Source organism: Molothrus ater, unplaced genomic scaffold (genome assembly GCF_012460135.2).
Source record: "Molothrus ater isolate BHLD 08-10-18 breed brown headed cowbird unplaced genomic scaffold, BPBGC_Mater_1.1 matUn_MA654, whole genome shotgun sequence".
NCBI lineage: Eukaryota > Metazoa > Chordata > Aves > Passeriformes > Icteridae > Molothrus > Molothrus ater.
The window spans coordinates 14,971-37,976 of NW_023416523.1; the positions used below are offsets into that span (position 1 = coordinate 14,971).

General features: G+C 49.8%; 1 protein-coding gene across 2 annotated transcripts in view; it reads right to left on the minus strand.

Annotated features, from left to right (window-relative positions):
• The window catches only part of KCTD15 (potassium channel tetramerization domain containing 15), a 50,181-nt gene that overhangs the window by 14,084 nt on the left and 13,091 nt on the right, over positions 1 to 23,006 (minus strand). For both annotated transcript variants that reach the window (XM_036404692.1, XM_036404691.2), the window contains exon 3: positions 4,215 to 4,359. In XM_036404692.1, the coding sequence (XP_036260585.1) occupies positions 4,215 to 4,359 (145 nt within the window). The remainder of the gene's footprint in view (positions 1 to 4,214; positions 4,360 to 23,006) is intronic.

Sequence of the window (23,006 nt, forward strand, 5' to 3'; positions counted from 1 at the left end):
GCGGGCTGGATTCTGGCAGTGACCTGTGACAGGGGTGGCATCCTCCTGGCTGTGCCCTCCAGGCCAGCAGTGCTGCTGCTCCATGCCAGGGCCAATGGTCCAGATGTGCCCCCAGCACAGGCAGCAGCACAGGCTGAGCCCTTGTGTCCACAGACCTGCTGCTCTCTCAGTGCCAAACACACCCTTTGTTTTTGTACCCAATGCTGACTCCTGAGCAGGCTGAAATGGCTCTTTCTGTCCATTTTTCACTTGTTATTCTTTATTACATGAAACAACAAACTGTCATCCTAACTCAATGTTTCTCTTGTATTTTTAGTGCTGTGAAGATCTGACTCCTGGCTATGAGAGAAAGTTGCTCACTTCTCCACTGACAACTGCACTGTTTCCTGAGGTCAGTTTGAGAGACTTCAGATGCAAGCACACAAATTTGTAACTGTATTAATAAATTGGAGTGGTGGCCCTGTCATTCTGGTGCTACAGGTGATTTCTGTAATCCACACAAAACTCAGATATCCTGTCCTGTGCCTTTGTGCTCCTCCCTCTTTGAGAGGGAGCTACAATACTCACATTGCCTGTGTGTGTTACAATACTCACATTGCCTGTGTGTGTTACAATATTCCCATTGCCTGTGTCTGTATGTTACAATATTCCCATTGCCTGTGTCTGTATGTTACAATATTCACATTGCCTGTGCCTGTGTGTTACAACACCGACATTGCCTGTGCCTGTTACAATACTCACATTGCCTGTGTGTGTTACAATACTCACATTGTCTGTGTGTGTTACAATATTCCCATTGCCTGTGTCTGTTGCAATACTCACATTGCCTGTGTCTGTATGTTACAATATTCACATTGCCTGTGCCTGTTACAATATTCCCATTGCCTGTGTCTGTATGTTACAATATTCACATTGCCTGTGTGTGTTACAATATTCACATTGTCTGTGTGTGTTACAATATTCACATTGCCTGTGCCTGTTGCAATACTCACATTGTCTGTGTCTGTGTGTTACAATATTCCCATTGCCTGTGCCTGTTGCAATACTCACATTGTCTGTGTCTGTGTGTTACAATATTCACATTGCCTGTGTTACAACACTCACATTGCCTGTGCCTGTTACAACACTCACATTACAATACTCCCATTGCCTGTGTGTGTCTGATGCCCTCTGAGCAGGGAGTGAGTCCCAAACAAGGCTCCCAGCAGCTCCTGGCTCTGTGTGCTCTTGGCCATGGGCAGTGACGGGGACAGGTCCTGGGGAGCCCCTGTGATGTCGGGGGGCTCAGGGAGGGCAGATTGGGCAGCAGGGGAGCAGCAGCTGCTGGGGCAGGGCTGAGCTGGCCCAGGCTCTGCCCCAGGCTCAGGGGGGCTCACAGTGCCCATGCTCAGGACACTGAAGCAGAGCAGGCAGAGGAGCTGGCACCATCCCCAGCCAGGCTCCATCCCCAGCCTGGCTGCAGAGCAGAACAGCCACACTCTCACACTCAGCACACTTCATGTGGCTTAAAATCCCCCAAAGCCAGGAAAATCACAGCAACCATAGCAGTGCTACCTTCAGCAGGAAGACCTGGGAGACACTTTCAAGTTCTGTCTTAGTAGTAGTTGCAAGTGTAATTAATATTCACTGTAAACACACCATCAGACTTGATAATAAAGAATCACTAGCCTTGGAACACACACCCCACTTTCTCTGCATTTCAGTGTTAACTTTGTCTGAAAACAACACTGAAATAGCAAACACAATAATGCTGGTGTGGTACTAACATTCCAAACTTTCCAAAATAACCATCTGAGCAGCAATTCAAGTTGAAAAGCAACTTGGCTAAACCTTGAGGCTAATAAACTGCTTGATTAAATTAAGGGGTAAAAACTAATAAATATTCAAAACACTTGATAGTGCTTTGTTTGACATAAAGAACGTTTAATGCAAGTCTCACTGGAAAAGCTGTCAGGTTTTATACCTTAAATAGAGTTTTGCATTTAGAAACACCAAGTGATTCCATTTGCTGCCTTTGATTATTGTCTTCTGTCACTTTAATCATGCTGGCAAAATTACACAATTTCTGTGAAGTTAAATCCGTTTACAGTGCAGTTTTAATACAGCTTTACAGAGCATTCTTCTATGCATTTTGATTTAGTTACTCCCCACCTAGCAATGCTTTGCTTTATTCCTGAGCCCTCATTAGCCTGGGGTTTGCTCTAAGCTCTCCCCGGGAGGAGCTGAGGTGCAGCTCCCCTGTGCCCAGGGCTGGGGAGCAGGGGCTGCCAGGCTCCCTGCACACACAGAGACCCTGGGCACCCTCTGCCCTGCAGGCTCCAGCCAATCCTGCTTCTCCTGGGACTCAGCCCCTCTGGAATCCGGGCGCTGGTGGAGGCCATGATCAGCTCAAACCACCTCTCTCTTCTCTCCTACCCTCTCTTCACAGAATTCACAGAATCACTGGGTTGGGAGAGGCCTTCAAGATCATCAAGACCAGCCCAGCCCCAACCCCTCAACTAAACCCTGGCACCCAGTGCCACATCCAGGCTTTGTTAAACACACCCAGGGATGGGGACCCCACCGCCTCCCTGGGCAGCCATTCCAGAAATTTATCACCCTTTCAATGAAAAACTTGTTCTTAATATCCAACCTATATTTCCCTGGTGCAGCTTGAGGCTGTGTGCTCTGGTTCTGTCAGAGCCCAGCCCCAGCTGAGCACAGGCCCCTTTCAGGAGCTGTGCAGAGTGACAGTGTCACCCCTGAGTCTCCTTTTCTCCAGGCTGAGCACCCCCAGCTCCCTCAGGGGTTCCTCACTCACAGGGTTTGTGTTCCCAGGGCCTCTCCAGCCCCGTTGCCTCCTCTGGAGGCACTCAAACATCCCAACATCCTTCCCAAACTGGGGCCAGACTGGACACAGCACTCCAGGTGTGGCCTCTTCTCACACTGGACTGTACAAAACACAGCTGCTCTCTGTGCCACCTCTCCATCCACCCCTTCCCTTCATCCATCTACAGCCCCAGGACTGCTCTGGTCTTTAGCTCCACCACTACACACAGGTTTGAGGCTTTCCCTCATTTCTCTGTAGAGTTTTCTCCCCCCCAGCCCATCCAGGAGCACCCAGTGCTCAGGGCAGCCCTTCTGGGCTGGATCTCCAACCAGGATTGGTAGAACCTGCCCCTGCAGGTTGTGATGTGTTGCAGATGTGATGCAGGCCCTCCCTTGGTGGGTCAGACATGATTGTCCCCCTACCTCAGGTGAGAATGGCTGAGCTGGCAGCACCAGGACCAGCTCTGCTCCAAAGCAGGACCAGCACCAGCACTCTGGACTCACTCAGCCACAGCTCACCAAGGGGTCCCGTGCCCAGCCAGTACAACCAAGTGAAATGGCATTTCAGAGAAAGCAGGAGTTTTCCTTCCCAGCAATGCTCTGCATCCTCTAACTGAACAGATCTCCATCTGCCATCCCAATTTATTCATCATTTCATCTGGAATAAGTGCTTTTGTTGAATCTTGTCATCTACAGTTTGGACACTTTTGTCTTCTAATTTTCATACATCAGGGTGACAATGTTGGAAGTTTCCTAAGTGCAAAGCCAAATATACCAGACCAAAAGGAGAGCATTTAAACAGTCAGGGCCTGCAGAGAAACACAGCACCATGGCTTCACACAAAACATGTCCTGCTCCTTAAAAAGCCCTCAGTCAATTGCAGCTCCCAAGAATATTTTGACATTAACTGTGAGCTGATTACTTCCTGAAATCAAACCATCTGCAGTGGTTATGTCTAACACAAATCCTCATGGGCTTGTTTAAGGGTTTCTTTTTTATACCAACAAGAAAAAGATTTACACAGTTCAAGTCCTCTACATATCAAATTTGAAACATTTCTTTCAGATCCTGAGCATTAAACCCTGCTAAGTGCATGTTGCTGATGTTGGTTCTTAATTGTTGTTATACCCTGATAAATAAGCTAAAAATGTGAGAAAATACAATTAGTTTAGAAAAACTGATTTAGCTATAAGCTTCATCGTTTAACTTTTCTGGGTATCCATGACAACCACTGGTCCATTTATTAAATAATAGCATCCCTGGTGTAATACACAAGTACTAAAAATCCTAACAAATAAACAGCAACATTTAGTTAAGTGTGTTTAGGTCAAGCATACAAACCAACCTGCCCCAAAACAAATGACAGAACGGGAGGATAAAAGATTGCAGACTCTAGCTTTCCTTACCTTAAAGTCATCTGGGAGCAGTAGCTTAGATGTCCTTAGGAAGCTTAATATATATCTGAAAATCTCCCCATCTCGATCAATGAAATAATGCTGCTTTAAACTGTCCAAGACAATGGGCTCTGTGCCATTAAACAGACGACTTATTCTGAAAAAAAGAGAAGAGAAAAAGAAATGGGCAAAAGAGACAAAATCTCATCACACCCTTGGGGCTTCAGAACAACCAATTTAGGTGCATCAATTCAAGGTGCATAAGGTAATGCAGGGTGTTAATGTGGTGACAAACACGTGCAGGAGGGCAGGAGCCCTGGCTGGGGACACTGAGAGCCCCACGGCTGCCCTGGCACCAGGATCTGCTGCCCAGCCAGGCACAGCCATGGCCCCACCTGGAGAGCTCCTGGAATGCTCACCCCAAAGGGATGCTGGGGAGAATCCCCCACAGCTGGAATGCTCACCCCACAGGGATGCTGGGAGAATCACCCACAGCTGGAATGCTCACCCCAGGGATCTTGGGAGAATCAGCCACAGCTGGAATGCTCACCCCAGGGATGCTGGGAGAATCCCCCACAGCTGGAATGCTCACCCCAGGGATCCTGGGGAGGTCACCCCACAGCTGGAATGTTCACCCCAGGGATGCTGGGAGAATCACCCATAGCTGGAATGCTCACCCCAGGGATGCTGGGGAGAATCAGCCACAGCTGGAATGCTCACCCTAGAGGGATGCTGGGGAGGTCACCCCACAGCTGGAGTGCTCACCCCAGAGATCCTGGGGAGGTCACCCCACAGCTGGGATGCTCACCCCACAGAGGCAGAGGGTTCCTGGGGAGAACACGAGTCCCTGCCTGTGACATGTCCCTGTCCTCCATGTCCTGCTACCAAGAGGCTGCTCCAGGGATGGGTTCCTGGCCATGAGCTTGCCTCCAGCCTGGCTGGAATTTGATCAAACACCATCCAAGCCCTTCTGTGCTGGAGGAGAGGCTGCCCAGGCACTGGCATGGGCTGTATGGACCTGTGAGTGCCCGTCCAATACAGAAACCCAGAAACCCATGCAGCCCCACAGCGTCACCAGCAGCAGTCCTGGGGGTGAGCCTGGCAGGGGGACAGCACCATGGCAAATCTTTTGTGAGGGAAAAAAATGGGAGCAAGACCTGTGAGACCAGGGGATCAGCTGATTATGGGACCAAAGGACCACATCAGCCACAGCACTCCAGGTTTTTCCAGAGCTTGCTCCACGGAGAGCAAACCAGGCATCTGCTCCTCCAGCCTCTCCCCTTCAATGCCTGCCTCCTCCCCTGCTTTGTCTTCCCATGAGAAATAACCCAGCTGAATATATGTTCTTGAAAGGGAAAACGCAGGAGACAGACAGCAACGACCTATTAAGTAATTGAGTCCATCTCCCTGACAGTGCAGCATTGTTCCCAACTGCACAGTGGCTCATCTTTCAAAGTCCAGTCTTAAATAATCCTGCCATGAGGACTGCTCCATTTCCCAGAGAGGCCATCCCACAGCTGGCTGCATTTCACTATCAGCCAGCCCTTCCAGTCGCCCAGGAAATCCCCTGGGAGCTGAGAGCAGGGCAGGGCCCTCCCTTTCCCTGCAAAACAGCCCCATCAAACCCTGCTGCAGGCCATGCCCAGCACTGCTGCAGCCCAGCCTGGCTGCCTCCCAGCACCAGCACCACCCCAAGCTCCCAGTGCCCAGCCAGGGGCTGGGGAGGGGCAGGTTTGCTGCCCCACGGCTGCTCCTGCTGTGCCCTGGGCCCTGGCCCACAGCTGCACCTTGCTCTGACCTTCTCACTTGCTAATAGGGTTGTACATTTATTAATGCACCATTTGTACCTAAATAAAATGTGGAGATATTAAATAAATCTGGACTTGGTAAGTCTCCACTGAATTTTGCTAAAAAACCTTTCTGCCCTCTTAATTAAGGAAGCTGCAGGTTTTGCTGCCTGCTCTCATGGCCATGCCAGCATACAGCTAGTCTGAATTACTTGGGAGAATAACCAAGTGCTCTCCTAAACCCCAATTATAACATTTACTGTTTTCTCCAACCCCCAGTGTTCCTACAGTATCAGAGAATCCCATCCAGTTCACCTGGCAACATTTCATTCATATAATCACGAGGTTCAGTAAGACTCCTGTAATTCACTGTGTTCTTTTCTGTTGTTATTTTAGGGCCATTTGCCCAAGACAGTTAAATATAGTGCTCTGTACAGCCCTACACTTTACTCCAGGAACCAGACAGTTAATTTATTTCCTTTGGCAGTGTGCTGTGCTGGGATACACTGAAAGCAGAGGAAGCACTGATAGCTTAAGGTTCAGTACATCCATTTACTGAGTAAATTTGCGTGGCTATGGAAGTTCTGAGATCTTACATGTGAACAAGCTGAGCTGTGGCTGAAGCCTCCTCCCCTTTGCTGCCCTTTCTCTGGAGTCTGCAGAAGCAAAGCTGCTCTGCACAGGCACAGGGGAAGGCTTGCCAACAACTACAGGGTGCACAGAAGACAGGGTACAACATTTTAATGGGCCACTCTTTAATGTAGTAAAGCATTTTTTTGGTAATGAAAACAAAACATGAATTTTGAGGCTTCACTTTGTGGAGTGCCCTGAGCTGTATTTCTTCACCAGCAAAATTACTGCTGGGGAAAGAAACTCACAGAGTGTTGAAAGACTTAACTGCCACCCCAAAAACAGAGTGATGAATAGTTTAAGGATTTATTTGACATTTTAGGGGGCTGCTACGTTCCAAGAACCAACACCAGTGCAGCGTGTTGTAATGCTGCATGTGGAAAGAGCTCCCTCTCCTCCCATCTCACCAGCTCAAACCATACCTGGAAAAGTCCTTTGGAAAATGCAGTGCTGAGGGAGCACAAAATGAACTCCAATGGACAGTTCCTGACAGGATTCCTGTCCTTGTGTGAGGCTGTGGGAAGGAGCACAGTGACCAGGAGCAGCTCCATGCTCTGCACAGGGACACAGAGCTCCCTGTGGATGGGTCTGTGGTGGCCAGAACAAAATGCACTCAGGCTGTCAGAGCTGGCAGGTCAGCAAGAGCAGGGGGACAGGAAGGGTTTGCACTGTCCAGAGGTGCTGATGATCAATCAGAAATAAGGCACCAGCCTGGCTGGCAGCCTCAGGAAGCTGCTCCCTCCAGGGAGCTGTGAGTTTAAAGTCATGAGGAGCTGCTGCAGCTCAGACTGGGCACTAGGCACCCTGAAAATGTTTTTATGGGTGGTCATGGCAACCAGCACTGTACTGGTGGAGCAGGAGGTACTTTCAGGAGGCATTTGTGTATGGCACACAGGAATGGTGCTGGCTGTGCTGCCTGTGAGGAGGCAGGAGGCCAGGGAAAGGGAGACGAGGCAAAAGGAGCTGCACTGGGATCTGCAGCAAGGGCGAGTCTGAACAATGAACACTCCTTCAGCACCCCCACCTTCAGCAAGAGATGCTTCACTTTCTAATTTAGAAGCACTTGTATAATCTGTGTCCAACATGAAATTTCCATACAGGGAGCAGACTGAGGCAGGACCAGCTACAGCAGTTGCCAGCCTAAGGATGCCAAGTGTGTCCTTCCACGTCCTCCCCTGCCCTGGCCGTGCTCACAGCCTCTGCCCAGAGCTCAGACCCTCCCAGTCCCCTCCTCATCCTCCTGGCTTGCTCCTGCCCTCCCAGCAAAGTGCTTTTCCCTGCTCCTGCTCCCTGCTCTGCAGTGCTGCCCACCCCAGCCCCCCTGGCCACTGCTGCCACAGAGCCACCACCACGGGGCTGCTGTCCAGCTGCCACCTCCACCCTGCCTGGCTGCACTTCTCTGCCTCTCCCAGGAGCCAGGACAGAACCTGTTGATCCCATCCCTACTGTTTCTTTGTGCTTTTGTTGTTTCTGCTAAAGGCTTTCACATTTTCAATAATGTTTCGCCAAAACGCCGAGGGGCGAGTTTCTAGCTTTGCACCAATTTTACCATGATATTAAGATCTTCTTTTACTAGATTAAAAACAAACAACAAAGACAGCCAACCCACAAGGACAAGAGTGCCAGTAAATTCTTTTCTTTAGTTTCTTGGGCAAGGAAAGAGGCCCTGTGCTGCCTGCAGGTAGCTGCAGAAGGCTGCTGCCCCCCCTGCATCCTGGGGACCGATTTTCCAGCCTGTGCAGGCAGGAGCACAGAGGGCCCTGCAGGGCACTGAGTCCAGCCCCCAGAGCAGAGCTCAGGACACACCAGCTCCTTCAGCAACTCCCCCAGCTCCATTTCAGAAGCAGACAGGGCTTTTTGGCACCCCCAGCTCCCTCCAGAGCACCTTTGGTCATCCCAAAGACCATCACCGAGCACACCTGTGGGTCTGCACATCACACACAGCTGCTGGGGACTGTCATGGCACTTTGGGACAGAAAAGCTTTTGGGGTGGGGCAGTTTGCTCTCTGGTTTGGGCTAGTTTAGCTGTTTTCTTGACAGCTTTATTTTGAGCAGAAAATACAAGTTCTTTCCTAATAAATCTGGTTCCAGAGGCCTTAAGAAGAGCACCCATTATTGTGGGACCTGTGAGACAATCAGCAAGTGGGGCTGTGGCACCATGAGGCCCTAAAGCCCCCAGGTCCCTCTGCTGTGGGGGCCACTGTGTCCTGTGGTCCCTGTGCACTGCTCTGGCCAGCACAGTGACACTGCCTAAGCAGAACTCTCTATCACAATATTGCACTAAAAGTATTAATTTAAGTAATTACATGATTAATATTTAACTGTTCAGTAATATTCTTGTCATTCATAATTTAGTTGTTTACATTTATTAAAAATTGATTTTGTAGACACTTTTTCTGCCCAATGTCAAATCAGCAGGGAACACACATTTCAGCAAACTGTCATTAAAATGTGACTCTTTCCTCATTCTGTGGGAGGACAGGGGAAGAAGAGAGAAATGCCTGTCTGTGGGTGCTGCAAATGTGGTGGGTCTGTCCTGCACCCAGTGTCCTCCCTGCTGGACCTGCCCTGTGTGTGCCCTCCTGCCCCCAGAGCAAACACAGCGAGCTCTGCAGAGCTCCCTGTGCTTTATGGGGGCTCTCAGCTCTGCTTGGCTTTTGGGCTGTGGGAAATGCCACAGAGAGGGAGAACAGGGCTGTTCAGAGGTGGGACACTGAGCCTGACCTGAACCTGCCCTGCAGGACACAGCAGCAAAGCATCTCTGGTGCTGAGCAGAGTCCAGTCATTGCTGCTGAGCACAAACAGTGCTGCTTATCTCTCAAATATTTGCACAAGGTGGGTAGGATGGACACTGTTATCTGCTTGGAAGAGAAAAAATGCCATGAATTGGAGCAAAGGTGCTTGACAGACCTCACTGTGTCCGGCACTGCTGCTCACATAGCTGTGACTGTCAGAGCCTGCCCCTTGTCCTGTCACACACTGCTGGGACAGTGTCAGCACCCAGCACATCCCTCTGGCTGTCCTGAGGAGCCAAAACCCTGCCAGGGGGCTCAGAGACCCTGGCACAGAGCCCAAGGTGCCCCTGTGGGTTTGATTATGACCCACGGAGCAAGTTACCAACCTTGGATGAAGATCAGCAAGCCATGACAAATTAAGTAGAATGATTGTGAATTTATAATGGGGTGAAAAGTCGATTTTGGGGTTTTTGGTATGGGGGTTCAGGGGGCAAGATGAAGGGATCTGGGCGTGTCCAGCCTTTCTCCTTCTTCTTCTTGGCCTCCATCTCCTGCTGTGATGTTGGCACTGTTAGATTGGTTTAGAGTAGAAGCTCACTGTCTGACACAGGTGATGGGTATTGGGAAGGAATTGTAAACATTGTACAGGTAGTTTTTAGTATAAAGACATAACCCTGCCCTGGGGGCAGGCAGAGTGCCTGGAACTGTCCTGCTGGATGGGCCTGGCAGGGCAGGAGAAAGAATTTTATAGATAAGGAACAATGAACAACCTTGAGACCGAGAAATGAAGAGCCCTGGCTGCTTCTTCAAGCACCTGGGCTGGGAAAAGAGACTTTGAACAATCTCGGGGTCACTGTGAGCAGCCAGAGGCCCGACAGGAGAGCACTGTGAAAGCCTCTCAAGGGCTGTGCCAGCTCTCTGCTGGCTCTGCACAGCCCAGCTGAGGCAGCCCAGGCTGAGTGGGCAGTGGGCAGTGCTGTCAGACCTTCCCAGCAGCGTTTTTCCTATTTCCATTATTTCTATGGAACTGTTTGGATTTGTGCACAAGTTCCCAGCAAAGCAAAGCAGAATGGGGAAAGCACCTGCAGGGAGGAGCCTTAAACCACCCAGGCTGTCTGAAAAGCAGGCCAGGCTGGCTGGAGGAGGACAGGGATAACCCAGCAGATGGGTGTCTTCTGCCCTCTGGCCTGGCATGAGTTAAGAGAGGGGTGGGAGGCACTGCCAGGCACAAGCTCCCTCACGCCCTGCGCAGTGAGGAACGTGGCTGGAGGTTACAGCTGCCTGCAGGAGGTTCTCTGGTCTGCCTCAGTTTAAAGCTTCAGCTATAATTGGTGTGCCAGCTGTAGCACACCTTCCCTCCCTGCTCCCTGGGCAGTGATTTTGAGCCCTTCTGCAGCTGAGGGAAGCAGCAGTGAGGAGAGGCAGGGGCTGCAGCACGGTCAGTGCCCACCCAGCCTGGCTGCCCTGTGCTGCAGGAGCCCTGGGAGGATTCACCCTGCAGTTTCCACTTCAATCCAGGACATCTTCACCCCTGGGACTGCTGCAGGGGGTGTAGTCTTGCTGTAGGGTGCTTGGCTTGCAGGGTGTTTTGGTTTTAAGTCTCTTTGTTTGGACAGCGATGAGGAGAAACTGTGTGTGTGAGAGCCTGAGTGTTAAACTTTGGGCATGAACTGCTGCTCTGCAAATGTGACATCCAGGCAGCCACGTGGGCCTGAGGGCACAGAGAGGTGCCCCAAAGGAGCTTCTGGCAGCTTCCAGCCCCAGGTCAGTGCAGGCACCAAGCCTGGGTGTCAGACAGGTCCCCCAGCACTCCATGGTCAACCCACCCTGGCCCCAGCTGCTCCTCCTCCTCCTCACACCCCTCATGGTGGGGAAGCACCCACCCTTCAGCAGGGCAGGCCCAGTGCCAGTTCCCACAGCTTCACTCAGCCCCAGAGTGCCGCTCCTGAGGACACTGTGAGCTGCCACAGATGTCCAAACCAAAACTGACCTGTGAGCACAACACAGGGACACTAAAGGCTCAATTTTTAACCAGAGTGTGAAGCAGTATGGCCCAGCCTCAGCACAAGGGGAGGAGTGGATTGGGTTGGCATGGCCCAGCTTTGGTAGCACAGGGGCTCCAGGGGTGGCTTCTCTGAGGAGCTTCCAGAAGCTTCCTCAGTGTCTGGCAGAGCCAACCCCTGGCAGCTCCAAAGGCTGATGGAGCTCTGGCCAAGGCTGGGCCAATTAGCAATGGTGGAAACACCTCTGTGATTACAGATTGAAAAAGATAAAAAAAGTTACAGCACAGCTGTAATTGTGGCCAGAGAAGAGGAGGAGGTGAGAACATGAGAGAGGAACAACCTGGAGACACCAGGGGCAGTGGGGAAGGAGGGACAGGAGGTGCTCCAGGGGCCAGAGCTGGGGCTCCTCTGCAGCCATGGTGAGAACATGGTGAGACAGCTGTGCCCTGCTGCCCTGGGGATCCATGGGGATGCAGAGATCCACCCACAGCCCTGGGGATCCATGGGGATGCAGAGATCCACCCACAGCCCTGGGGATCCATGGGGATGCAGAGATCCACCCCCAGGGAATGGGGATCCATGGGGGATGCAGAGATCCACCCACAGCCCTGGGGATCCATGGGGATGCAGAGATCCACCCCCAGGGAATGGGGATCCATGGGGATGCAGAGATCCACCCCCAGCCCTGGGGATCCATGGGGATGCAGAGATCCACCCCCAGGGAATGGGGATCCATGGGGATGCAGAGATCCACCCACAGCCCTGGGGATCCATGGGGATGCAGAGATCCACCCCCAGGGAATGGGGATCCATGGGGATGCAGAGATCCACCCCCAGGGAATGGGGATCCATGGGGATGCAGAGATCCACCCCCAGGGAATGGGGATCCATGGGGATGCAGAGATCCACCCACAGCCCTGGGGATCCATGGGGATGCAGAGATCCACCCCCAGGGAATGGGGATCCATGGGGATGCAGAGATCCACCCCCAGCCCTGGGGATCCATGGGGATGCAGAGATCCACCCCCAGGGAATGGGGATCCATGGGGATGCAGAGATCCACCCCCAGGGAATGGGGATCCATGGGGATGCAGAGATCCACCCCCAGGGAATGGGGATCCATGGGGATGCAGAGATCCACCCCCAGCCCTGGGGAGGTGCCCACACCAGAGCAGGGCATCCCTGGGTGAGGCTGGGAGCCAGTGGCAGACCCAGGGGACAGAGGGGCCCTGTTCCCAGGCTGGAGCAGCCTGTCCTTGGACACTGCAGCCCTGGACAGACAGACAGACCCATCCCAGAAGGTTTGGGAGGGCTGTGCCCCTGGGAGGGACTCAGGCTGCAGCAGGGCACTGGGAGCTGCAGCTCCTGCAGAACTCCCCTGTGGGAGGGACCCCAGGGGACTGCAGGGGAAGAACCCCCCTGCCTGGGCAGCAGGGGAAGCTCTGGGGGATGGACTGACCAAAAGCCCCATTCCCTGTCTCCCTGTGCCATGGGGGGAAGGGTTTACTTTACTTCTCATTATCCCGCTCTGAGTTTGTTAGAAATAAATCCAATTAATGCCTCTAATTCCAGCCTGTTTTGCCTTTGATGGTATTTCCTGAGTGATCTCTCCTGATCTTTAACTCATGAACCTTCACTGTATTTTCTGTGGCTGTCCAGCTGTGGAGGGGTGGGAGAGCAGCTTTGGGGGTGCCTGGAGTCCAGGCAGGGTCAGCTCACTACAAGGAGGGAACTCTGAAGGTAACATGTTTATCCATCTCCAATTCCTGAAACTTCCTGCTCCTGCCTCCCAGTGCTGATCCTGGAATGCCACAGGAGTTTTTGAGCCATATGCTCACTTTGCCATGCTTCTGCAGGATATTACACTCATTAACCACTGAGCACCTGAAGGAACTGCAGGATCTATTACCTACATTTAATACTTCATATTTTGCTGTTCAGGCTATGATATCTATTTTTGTTACAGATCAGAGCTAGTCTATATAGTATGAACATGTATTTTTAAAAGTCAATAATCCATAAAGAACATTATAATCTGCCATGCAGAATCATTCTTAGGAAGCTCTGGGAGGATTTTCTTTCTTCTTCTATGCCACCACTAAAAAAGCAAAATTAGGTATAGAATGGATTTTGTAGTTAAAACAAAGCCATGGACAATTCTGTTTTCTGTTCACTGTTGCTATCAATTAAAGTCCACTGGAGCAACAGGTAATAAAATCCACTGAAGTGGAAATTACCTATTATTTTAGAAATACCACAAAGAATTCATGGTAAGGGTGAGAGATGCTTGTTGTTTACAGCCTATCTGCACAGTTAAGACACTTTAGCAGATGACTTTGATATATAACTTCCTGGAAATGTGTGTGCATTCATAGTCTGTTGCACCACACTTATCCCTTAACTTGTAGAAACAGTATCAATGACATAAATTAGCAGGTGAGACAAGGAAGTGGAAACATTATCCCAGGCAGAGAAGTTTGTGTCTTTTCCTGAATGAACAAATTCTCTTGGTAGTCAGGAGCCACTCTGGGCCTGTATCCCTTCAGCCACATCCCAACAGGAGCAGGGCTCAGACCATTGCCACGAGCAGACCAAATACCAGGGAATTGAGATTGCCATAAACTCTTCATTCTCCCCAGGTTTCCAGGGGTATTAACCCCGAGCCCTTGGCCTGCTGGTGGGATCAGGCCCCCAGCCTGGCCTCTCCTCCCCAGTTTCTCTCATGTCCTGTGGGTGCCCAGCAGGAGCAGAATGGGGCAGCACACAGCCCTTCCTCAGGCTGATGACTACAGCTTGCCTTATTCAAGAGTTTGTCTATTTTAGTGTTAACAGCTATGAAAATACTTCACTAAACAAACGTTTCTAGTACATGAATTGCTGTATCACAAATCCTTTAATTTAATTTGGCACATGCCTACATCCTCAGGTAAAGGAAGCAGATACACACACAGGACAGAGACTTTTTCCTACACAGACATCAGCATCCCACCACACCTATTTAACTCAGCAGTGATGGAAATATTTGCTGTGCTCAGCAAGGGAAAAAACCTAACTTTCAGATACAGGAACAATTGGCATTTCTTCATTACAAGTTCCCTACCTGCCACTGACATGGCTCGTTCACCTTTGGCACCAGGGACAGGGACAAAGAGCCTCCTGTGATTTATGATGCTTAAGCCTCCATTTCCCAGGGTTTGTCTGTTTGAGCTGCTCTGGGGTGCCCCTGGCCAGAGCAGGGCTCTGAGCACGTCAGTGTGAGCAGCCAGGGCATCCCAGCCCCACAGAGCTGCTGTCACTGCAGGGCAGGCCAGGCCAGCTCTGCCACCCTGCCCCTAACAGGCACCAGCTCTCTGGAGACAGTGACAGCAGCCTGGCTGGCTTGCATGTTTTCAATGAAATCACCAAATAATGTGAGCCTTTGAAACACAGGATGTGTTCAGGGTAGGAGCTGAGTATTCTTTCAATGAAATACTCTGAGATCCAGCAACTGCACTGCAGGTAATATCCATCTGCCTGGGAATTCCTCTCTTTATTTTAAATTGTGGACTTACACTTGAGGTTAAAGAAGAATGTAAGCTGGATTTCTGGTGCTACTGATTTTTTCCAGTATAACATTCTGTTATATGCTATATATAGGTTATTTTTTCTCTCCTTGTGCCTTTTACTTCATTCTAATTAAACTTTTGCCTAAATAGCTCGGGAAGATTAAAAACATAAATATAAATTTATATTGTATCCTCTATTATGCCATTGCTCCTGCAGCTCTGATTTGAGGCCTGTGGGGATTCTGGGCCTCTCACGTTTTCTCAACACATAATTTACACTAAATATTGGTCAGGAAAATAAACTCAGAACAAAAATTCTTTCATTTAAACCAAAATTCAAAACTGGCATCTTAGTTTTGCAAAGGTCCCAATCCTGCAAGAACTGCATTGCAGCTCAAACTCTGTAGGAGTTGCAGGCACTCAAGAAAATGAAGTTGTTAATACATGAGAAGATACAAATTTCAAATAAAACATTCCTGCCTGTACAAGTCTTTTCTTGCTATTCCTTTAACCATCCCTTTCCCCTAATCATAGAGCCCTGATGAGGGCAGGGCTCACCAAACACCAGCTCTCTCTTGCTGCTCTCCTTCTTTCTGTAACTTCCAGTGGAGGATAATTCATTATTTCACTGAGATTTTCAAGCTGACTAAATCTGGACATTGCTGCCATGACCAACAGCCCAGTAGAGCTGGGCACGCTGGGAGGTTGAGGACATGCAGACACTGGTTTTATTATAATATAAATGGGCTAAATCCTGCTTGTAAAGTCAAGAGTGAAACTCCCACTGAGACTCAGTGAAGGCAGGGAAAATTTCAAATGGAGCTCATTTCCCTTTCAGGGTGTGAGTCTGGCCCTCCTCATCTTTTGCATGTGTGGGTGCTGCGAAACCAGGACCTTCCAGCAGGAGAAAGAGGGATGCCATTGACTCAAGGGCTTCACAACCTTTTACAGAGCAGAAATGGTGACACCCAAAAGGTGACACACTGACTCTGGTACACACTGCTCACACAGTGTCCAGCCTGCTGCAGTCACAGACCTTCACTCCTGATCCCAGACAAAAACCTGAGCATGTTTTCCTCTGATTATCTCCTTTATTTCCAGACTCACAGGAGACAGTTCCCAGACCCAGGACCCTGCCTCACCTGGGCAGAGCAGGGACAGCCCATGGCCCTGGTGCCCACACTGGCCTGTGCTGCTGGGACATCCCAGGGCTGTGAACAGGAATGATTCCAGTCTCTCTGGGCACTGATAAATCATCTTTCTGCCCCTGTGCTTGGACATTTCCTTGTTCCACTAAACTGGTGCAGCTCTCCTGCTGTTGAGAATAATTTGGAAAGGACCCAGCCTGTCTGACATTCTTGCTCCATTTGCTTTTCCTGCAGCCCATCCTTGTGAGCTCCCCTGAGCTGAGGACAGAAAGAGTCACAGATTTTGCCCAGTGCCAGGGTGTGAAGCTGCTGCAGTAGAGTGCTGCCCACTCCAGCACAGCTGAGAGCAGCCCCTGCTCTGGAGCAGGCACTGCAGGGCTCACAGGACACGGCTCCTGCTTCTCTCCAGGCATGTGTGTGATTGGGAAGTTGCATCCAGCTCTCTCTACCCATATTTTGTTATCACACTTCAAATGATGAATGAATAATGTTTATTCTCTTGTTTATTCTAACTTTTGATTAAGCTGTAACCAATGTATTTTTCCTAGAGTTCATTTAAAAAAACTGAAGACATCAAGAACAATTTGTTAAAAAGCTATTTTGGAGGGAAAATAATCCCCAAGGCCCACAGAGCCACACCAAGCAGGAGGATTTTTTGTGTAAGTTTTTTGCTGCTGAGCCTGAGCCATTGGCACATGAGCAGAAACACAGAGGAATTTCCAGCAGGTTTTTCACTCCTGCAGCTGGAGAGCAGGGACAGACAGGAGGCAACAGCAGCACCACCATGTCTGCTGGGAGGAGCCCACACCACAGCCACATTCCCAAAAAAAGGAGCCCCTGCCTGGGGGCTACAGGAACCCACACCCAGGAGGAGACAGCCATACACCTGCTGCACAGAGGACACCTCCCCTGCAAAACTGAGCTCATCAAAAACTTTAAAATAATAAGTAACTGTTCACTGTTGAGTTCTGATGAGCTACTGAAAGCTGAACCTGAGTTTCTTATGTGACTGTGAGAGACTCATTCTTAAATACAACACTCTGGTCATGGGTTTGATTCTGATTCCAGTGAAGTCAAGGCCAAACCATCCTCTGATTTAACTGGAAGCAGAAGCAGGCCCCCACTTTAACCCTCATGCCTGCAAACAGAATAAAACTGTGAAACAAAGAAGAAATATGTTTGAAACTGGTATTAACTACAAGCCTTATTATCCCCCTTCCACAAGACTAAAAAGCAGTCATTGAACTTTTTTCCTCATTCAGCACCAATCTTATGTACTACTGGCCAAAATTCAGCCCTCATTCCCTCCAAGAGAGCCCTGGCACAAGCAGAGGACCCAGTTTCTCCACTCTCATGTGCTGGTTCCCATGGAGCTCCCCTACCCCACTCTGCCCATGGTGGGTTTGGCAGGGGCAGAGCTCAGTCTGCATTCCCCAAGTGCCAAAGCTGCAGCCCTTGGTGTGGATTGCACCGGTACAAATCCTTGGCCTAACACAGTATGACACCAAAGAGGTTAAAGAGAGTCCCTGGTTTTCATTGCCCACTTTCTCAAGAGAGATTTGCTGCTGCCAAAGTGGTTCCAGATCTAAATGGATTACCTGCAGCACCAGCAGCAGCTGCACTCCATCAGGAGGGAGCAGAGGCAGGAGCCTGCCCTGTGCCCTTCCCTCAGTGCCTCATGGTGCAAAGCTCAGCTTCCACCAGAGCTCACCAGCTGATCCCTTCTGGGTCTGACCACGAGGAATGGTGCAAAGGAAGGTGCAAAATTCCACCAGAAGTTGCTGCACAGTAACCCCCAGCAGCCATGTGCAGGACTCTCCCAGGTTTTGCTTTATGTGACCATCAGCAGGTAAAAAGCAGCAATTTTGGCCTTTGAACACAATTTAACACAGCACAGGTGAACAGCACACTCCTCTGCCCAGCTCTGTCCTGCTGCATCAGGGAGGAACACAACCAAGCACAACTGTGAAGCTCAGAGCTGTCCTGCCTGGCTGAGTTTCCAGTGAGAGCAAGTCAGGTAAAAACAAACACCTGTAAAGTTTTTACAGATGTCATTTCATTTCTAAGCATCAAAAGAATGAAGTACATGCTGATCACAGCAGCTGAGATGAAGGAGTAGGGAGTTTGGTGGACAGAGCATGGAGAAGTGAGTTTATAACTCTGGAGTTTAATTCCAGCTCTGCAGCTTCTCCCAGCTGTAAATTCAGATTAGGAAAGGCACCAGCCTGGTGTAATTCTGTATCAGGGCAGTGACAGCAGCCATGAGAGTGACTGACAATGCCTGTCCCTGCCACCAGATCATGCATTCAATGTCAGGACAGCACAAGGGAACAAGCTGAGGTACTGCAAGGCCTAGCTGCATTGCTCATCAATTTATTACATCTCACATTACAAAACTTAGCAGAGTTCATGGGGGTGACAGCAGCACAGGGCACAGCCTGCACCAGCTCCTGCCTGCATCCTCCACCCCAGCTTGTTGCTCTGTGCTCCAGAGATCCAGCTTCCCTTCTGCTCTCACATCTGAATCTGTGTTTGCATGCCTGCATATTTCTTCTATTTAAAAATGCACTTTGTTCTTCAGGATTTCATTAACCCCTGAATAGATTAATTTGGATTTCAGTTACACAGACACAAATTTAATGGATCTCCTTCAAAACCAGCAGAGTCACATCTTTAGGAAGGCCAGGAAGGGTTTGTGCATGCACCTGGAAGGGCAGGACACCTTGTGCTCACCTGGCTGTTGGTTTTACACCCCAGAGCACTGTGGGCACCCAGCAGCAGCTCCTGAGTGCAGTGCCCAGGTTCTGGAACTCCTCACCACACAGCACCAGCTCCAGCCCTGGTGTAACCCCACAGAGGACAAGGATTATTTTGGCCAGATCCATTATTAGGCTCATTTTCTAGAACAATAGGGCTTGTTTTCATTTAAGCTTACAGTAAAACTCTCATTGACTTCACTGGAAGAGAGACATGACCCAACACACCAATATCCAAACCACCTCCATTTATTTTAGTGGAAGGAGGCAAGGAAGTAAAAAAGGTCCAATGTATTTTTAAATCTTTAGATTTCACAAATGATCACAAGCATGTAGGTCACAATATGCACACAGAAAGACACCTTCGACAACCACCAGTGGGATCATTAAAATAATTAAGTTAGGCCTAGAGACAAATTCATTTCATAACATGTTCCTTACAAAACAGATACCCCCTTGCTCCATAATCTAGGGAGTCTGTTTTATAAACTTCCTAAGTAGTTCATGAAATATCCCCCTAAGCAGACTAGGTCTGCTTGCCATTGCAGGGTCTCCATAAATCAAAAGTTTATGAATCAAAAGACAAACAGCAGTGCTGTGTGCTCAGAAGCAGCTGGGAAGGGGTAAAGCCCCAGCAGCTCCAGTGGTGCTGTGGTGAGCTCTGACCTGGGGACATGATTTTGCTGAACCTGCCTCTTCACAGAGCTCCTCTGCCTGCCATGGGGGAGCTGCCTGCACAGCACACCAAGCAGCAATCAATAAAGGAGATCCCCCTTTGTCTTAAATGTAAAGATGCTGCATTTCACAGTACAGCATCTTTACAGTACTTAACACCACACTGTTGAGCAGGAAAGAGCCTCTGCTTGCAGCAACTAAAAGGAAGAGATAGTTACTTTCCAGTCCAGCATCCTGTGGAAGTGGTCTCTCAAAATGCACTGCTGTGCTAGTGCTTTCCCTCCTACCATCCTGAAACTGACTGCTGGTACCAAAGTGCCCTGTCAGGTAAGTGGTGAGCAGAAGTAACAACAAAAGAAATGACAAACCAAACTTGACCAACAAGAAAGTGAGATAAATACAGAGTGCTAAATGAAAAAGAAAAAAAGTTGAAATTTTGGTATCCTTGTCTGCTGGTTTCTCTTTGATTTTTTAGTAAACCAGACTAGCTTTCAACCTGTTGTAAGCAGGAAGGGTGGGAATTACTGATGTGGTAAGTATAACTCAGCTACAGCCATGTTATCATTGCAGAACTGTGAGAGTCTGTCCGAATTTTCCCTCATCTGCCTCACAATCATCATTTGGAGACCACTGAAGAGAAGACCCCCCCTGTCTTCTCTGTAGGAGGAAGTTACACAGGCCACAGGCCCAAGAGGTGAGAACATTGCTAAGCTACTGTTTTCACAGGTGTTGTTTGCTGTGTGCCACACTGAGCCCAAAGAAGGGGCACCGTGCCCTTTGTGCAACAACAGCCCTGGGAGCTGTCCCACATCTCAGCCTGGCTGGGCTTCTCCTGAGTTCTGGGTGGTCCCCACAGCAGACCCTCACCTGTTTTACAACCACCGTGACAGACAGACTGAGATGTGAGGAGCCTCTCCATCAAGGACTGAGACATGGAACCCCCATGTGAAAAGGCCCCTCTGCTCCTCCCAAGGAGTGAGACATGGAACCCCCATGTGAAAAGGCCCCTCTGCTCCTCCCAAGGAGTGAGACATGAAACCCCCATGTGAAAAGGCCCCTCTGCTCCTCCCAAGGAGTGAGACATGGAACCCCTGTGTGAAAAGGCCCCTCTGCTCCTCCCAAGGACTGAGACACGAAACCCCCATGTGAAAAGGTTCCTCTGCTCCTCCCAAGGACTGAGACACGGAACCCCCGTGTGAAAAGGCTCCTCTGCTCCCCCCAAGGACTGAGACATGGAACCCCCATGTGAAAAGGCCCCTCTGCTCCCCCCAAGGACTGGGACTGAAACCCCCAGCCCGGGGCAGGTGTGTGGGGGAGGCAAGCTGACCAAAGCGAGATGTTTGCCTGCAGGGTGTGACCGCTGGACCAAGAACACAATGGCTCTCGCTTACTGCTGAGAACATGGACTACCTGTTACATCTATTCCTTATTGTATCTGTTTCCCCCTCCTCACAATTTTCAATAGAATTATCATAATAAAAACCTCTCAGTTAGCCAGAGATTTTGAGATCCCCAACGTAACAGGCGGATCCTCGACTGGACCAAAGGACTTCATCTCTATGTTTGGTAGTTCTATCCCCCTCTCTCTCTCTCTTTTCTCTCTCTTCCTCTATCTTTTTCTCTCCCTTAATCCCTCTATTGCATTTTGCTGTGGTCATTCAATAAAGGTGCATTTGTTTCGATTATCATTGCAAACCCCCTCGCACCGTGTTGGTTCTTTTTGCACCCTGAGATCAAACCCACAAACCATCACAAAACCCATTCATAAGGACAGGTCGTGACAAGAACATGAGAGGGAAGAGCAGAGAACAAGGCAAGGTCAGCTGGGGTTTGCACCAAAGGTGCTGGACATGAACATTCAATGTTCATCTTTTGGACTGCCCTCAGTGGGCACAAGTGCCATCCCTCCTGCCCCAGCCTGGCTGCACCAGCTGCATGGCAGGCCTGTCCTTCTCACCAGCTGAGGCAAGAAGCTGCTATCTGGGGAGGACTCTGCAATTTTCTCAAATTCAGGGGTTTTAAACCTGTGCCAGGCCCAGCACCAAAACCATGGTATTTCTCTGTCATCTGTGTGTTGATTTGCTATCTGCTCCTCCCCAGAAAGAGCTCAGTCTGCCCCTTCCTAGTCACTGTAATGCCCATTTATATCTCTGCACAACCCAGGCTGCAAATGTAAAGAGAAAAAATAAAATAATTCCTGAAAAAATGTTCATCAGAGACCAGCCAGGCAGTGTCTTCTTGGACATTTCAACTTTTCCAAGTAAACACACAAATAATTAATTCATCAACAGGACCCAATCTCAGCACCCAACTGCAGTGAGATTTGCATTCCCAAGGGCTAAACTCTGCTTTCCTCTCCTGAGCTGTGGGCTCAGGCTGTGCCTGTGCTGGGCAGGGCAGTGTTTAGCAAGGCCAGGAAGGAGTGACCACCTCTGTGACAGCTCAGCTCTGCTGGGGCTCCCCACCTGCCAGTTCATAGGAGATCCTGGAGATGTGCACACAAACAGCACTGAAGAATCAGTTTCCATATAAATTCCTTCCTTCCCACCTCCCTAATCAATGGGATGCAGGGTTAGGGTTACAGGGATTATCCTCCTTTACCACCAAAGCTACTGCTCCAGCTGTGCAACAGCAGAGGGAACATGTGGAAATCTGCTGCCACATGTGTGCTTCCTCCATGGCTCTGACAGACACTGCATCCAGGGCTCTGTCCAGCCAGTGACAGACACAGACAGGGCCCCTAACACCATTCCCAGCTGTAAATACATCCCTATCACAGATTATTTTTATTTTCCATAGAGACCAAGCCATGTACTCCTCCTCTGGCACCTGAAATGGGTGCAGCTCAAGCTGTAGCTGCTCTGGTCAGTCCTCCCCCTGCTCAGGGGGATGTGTCCAAGCAGCAACACACACTGCCTTAGGACACGAGGCCTGTAGGAACAAACAATTCACACCTTTCCCAGAACTTATCAAAGTGCTGCAAGGACTTGTGTGACCTTGGCCATGCAGCACCTGTAAGGAGCTGCCTCTGCAGATGGGGACAGACAGGTTCAGCTTCCACCCCTGATAAAGCAGACTGGCAAAGGGAGACCCTGTGCTTGCTCCAAGTCCTGCTTTAATAAGTACAACATCCACAGGCAGACTGGGGCAAACAGAGGATGAGAGGGGGAAAGGCCCTCCTCTGGATTTTTATCTTATGGGTTCTGCTGGTCAAAGCTCCCTTAGAAACCAGAGACACAGCTAGCTGCTCAATGACCAGATAAGAAAAACTCCAAAGATGTATCTCTGAATCTCAAGTGCATGATATGAATCCAAAAACTATGTTAATCTCTGTAGGAATTCATATGTTAATTCAGAAGAAGCACTGCATATAACCAAAACCTTAATCTCTATAAGAATTCATATGTTAATTCAGAAGAAGCACTGCACATTACCAAAACCTCTGGGTTTTGGCTGCTTTACTTGCTCTCCTGTGCAGCACCCAGCCAGCTGCTGGCAGAGGCAGAGCCCTGGGGAGCCTGGCAG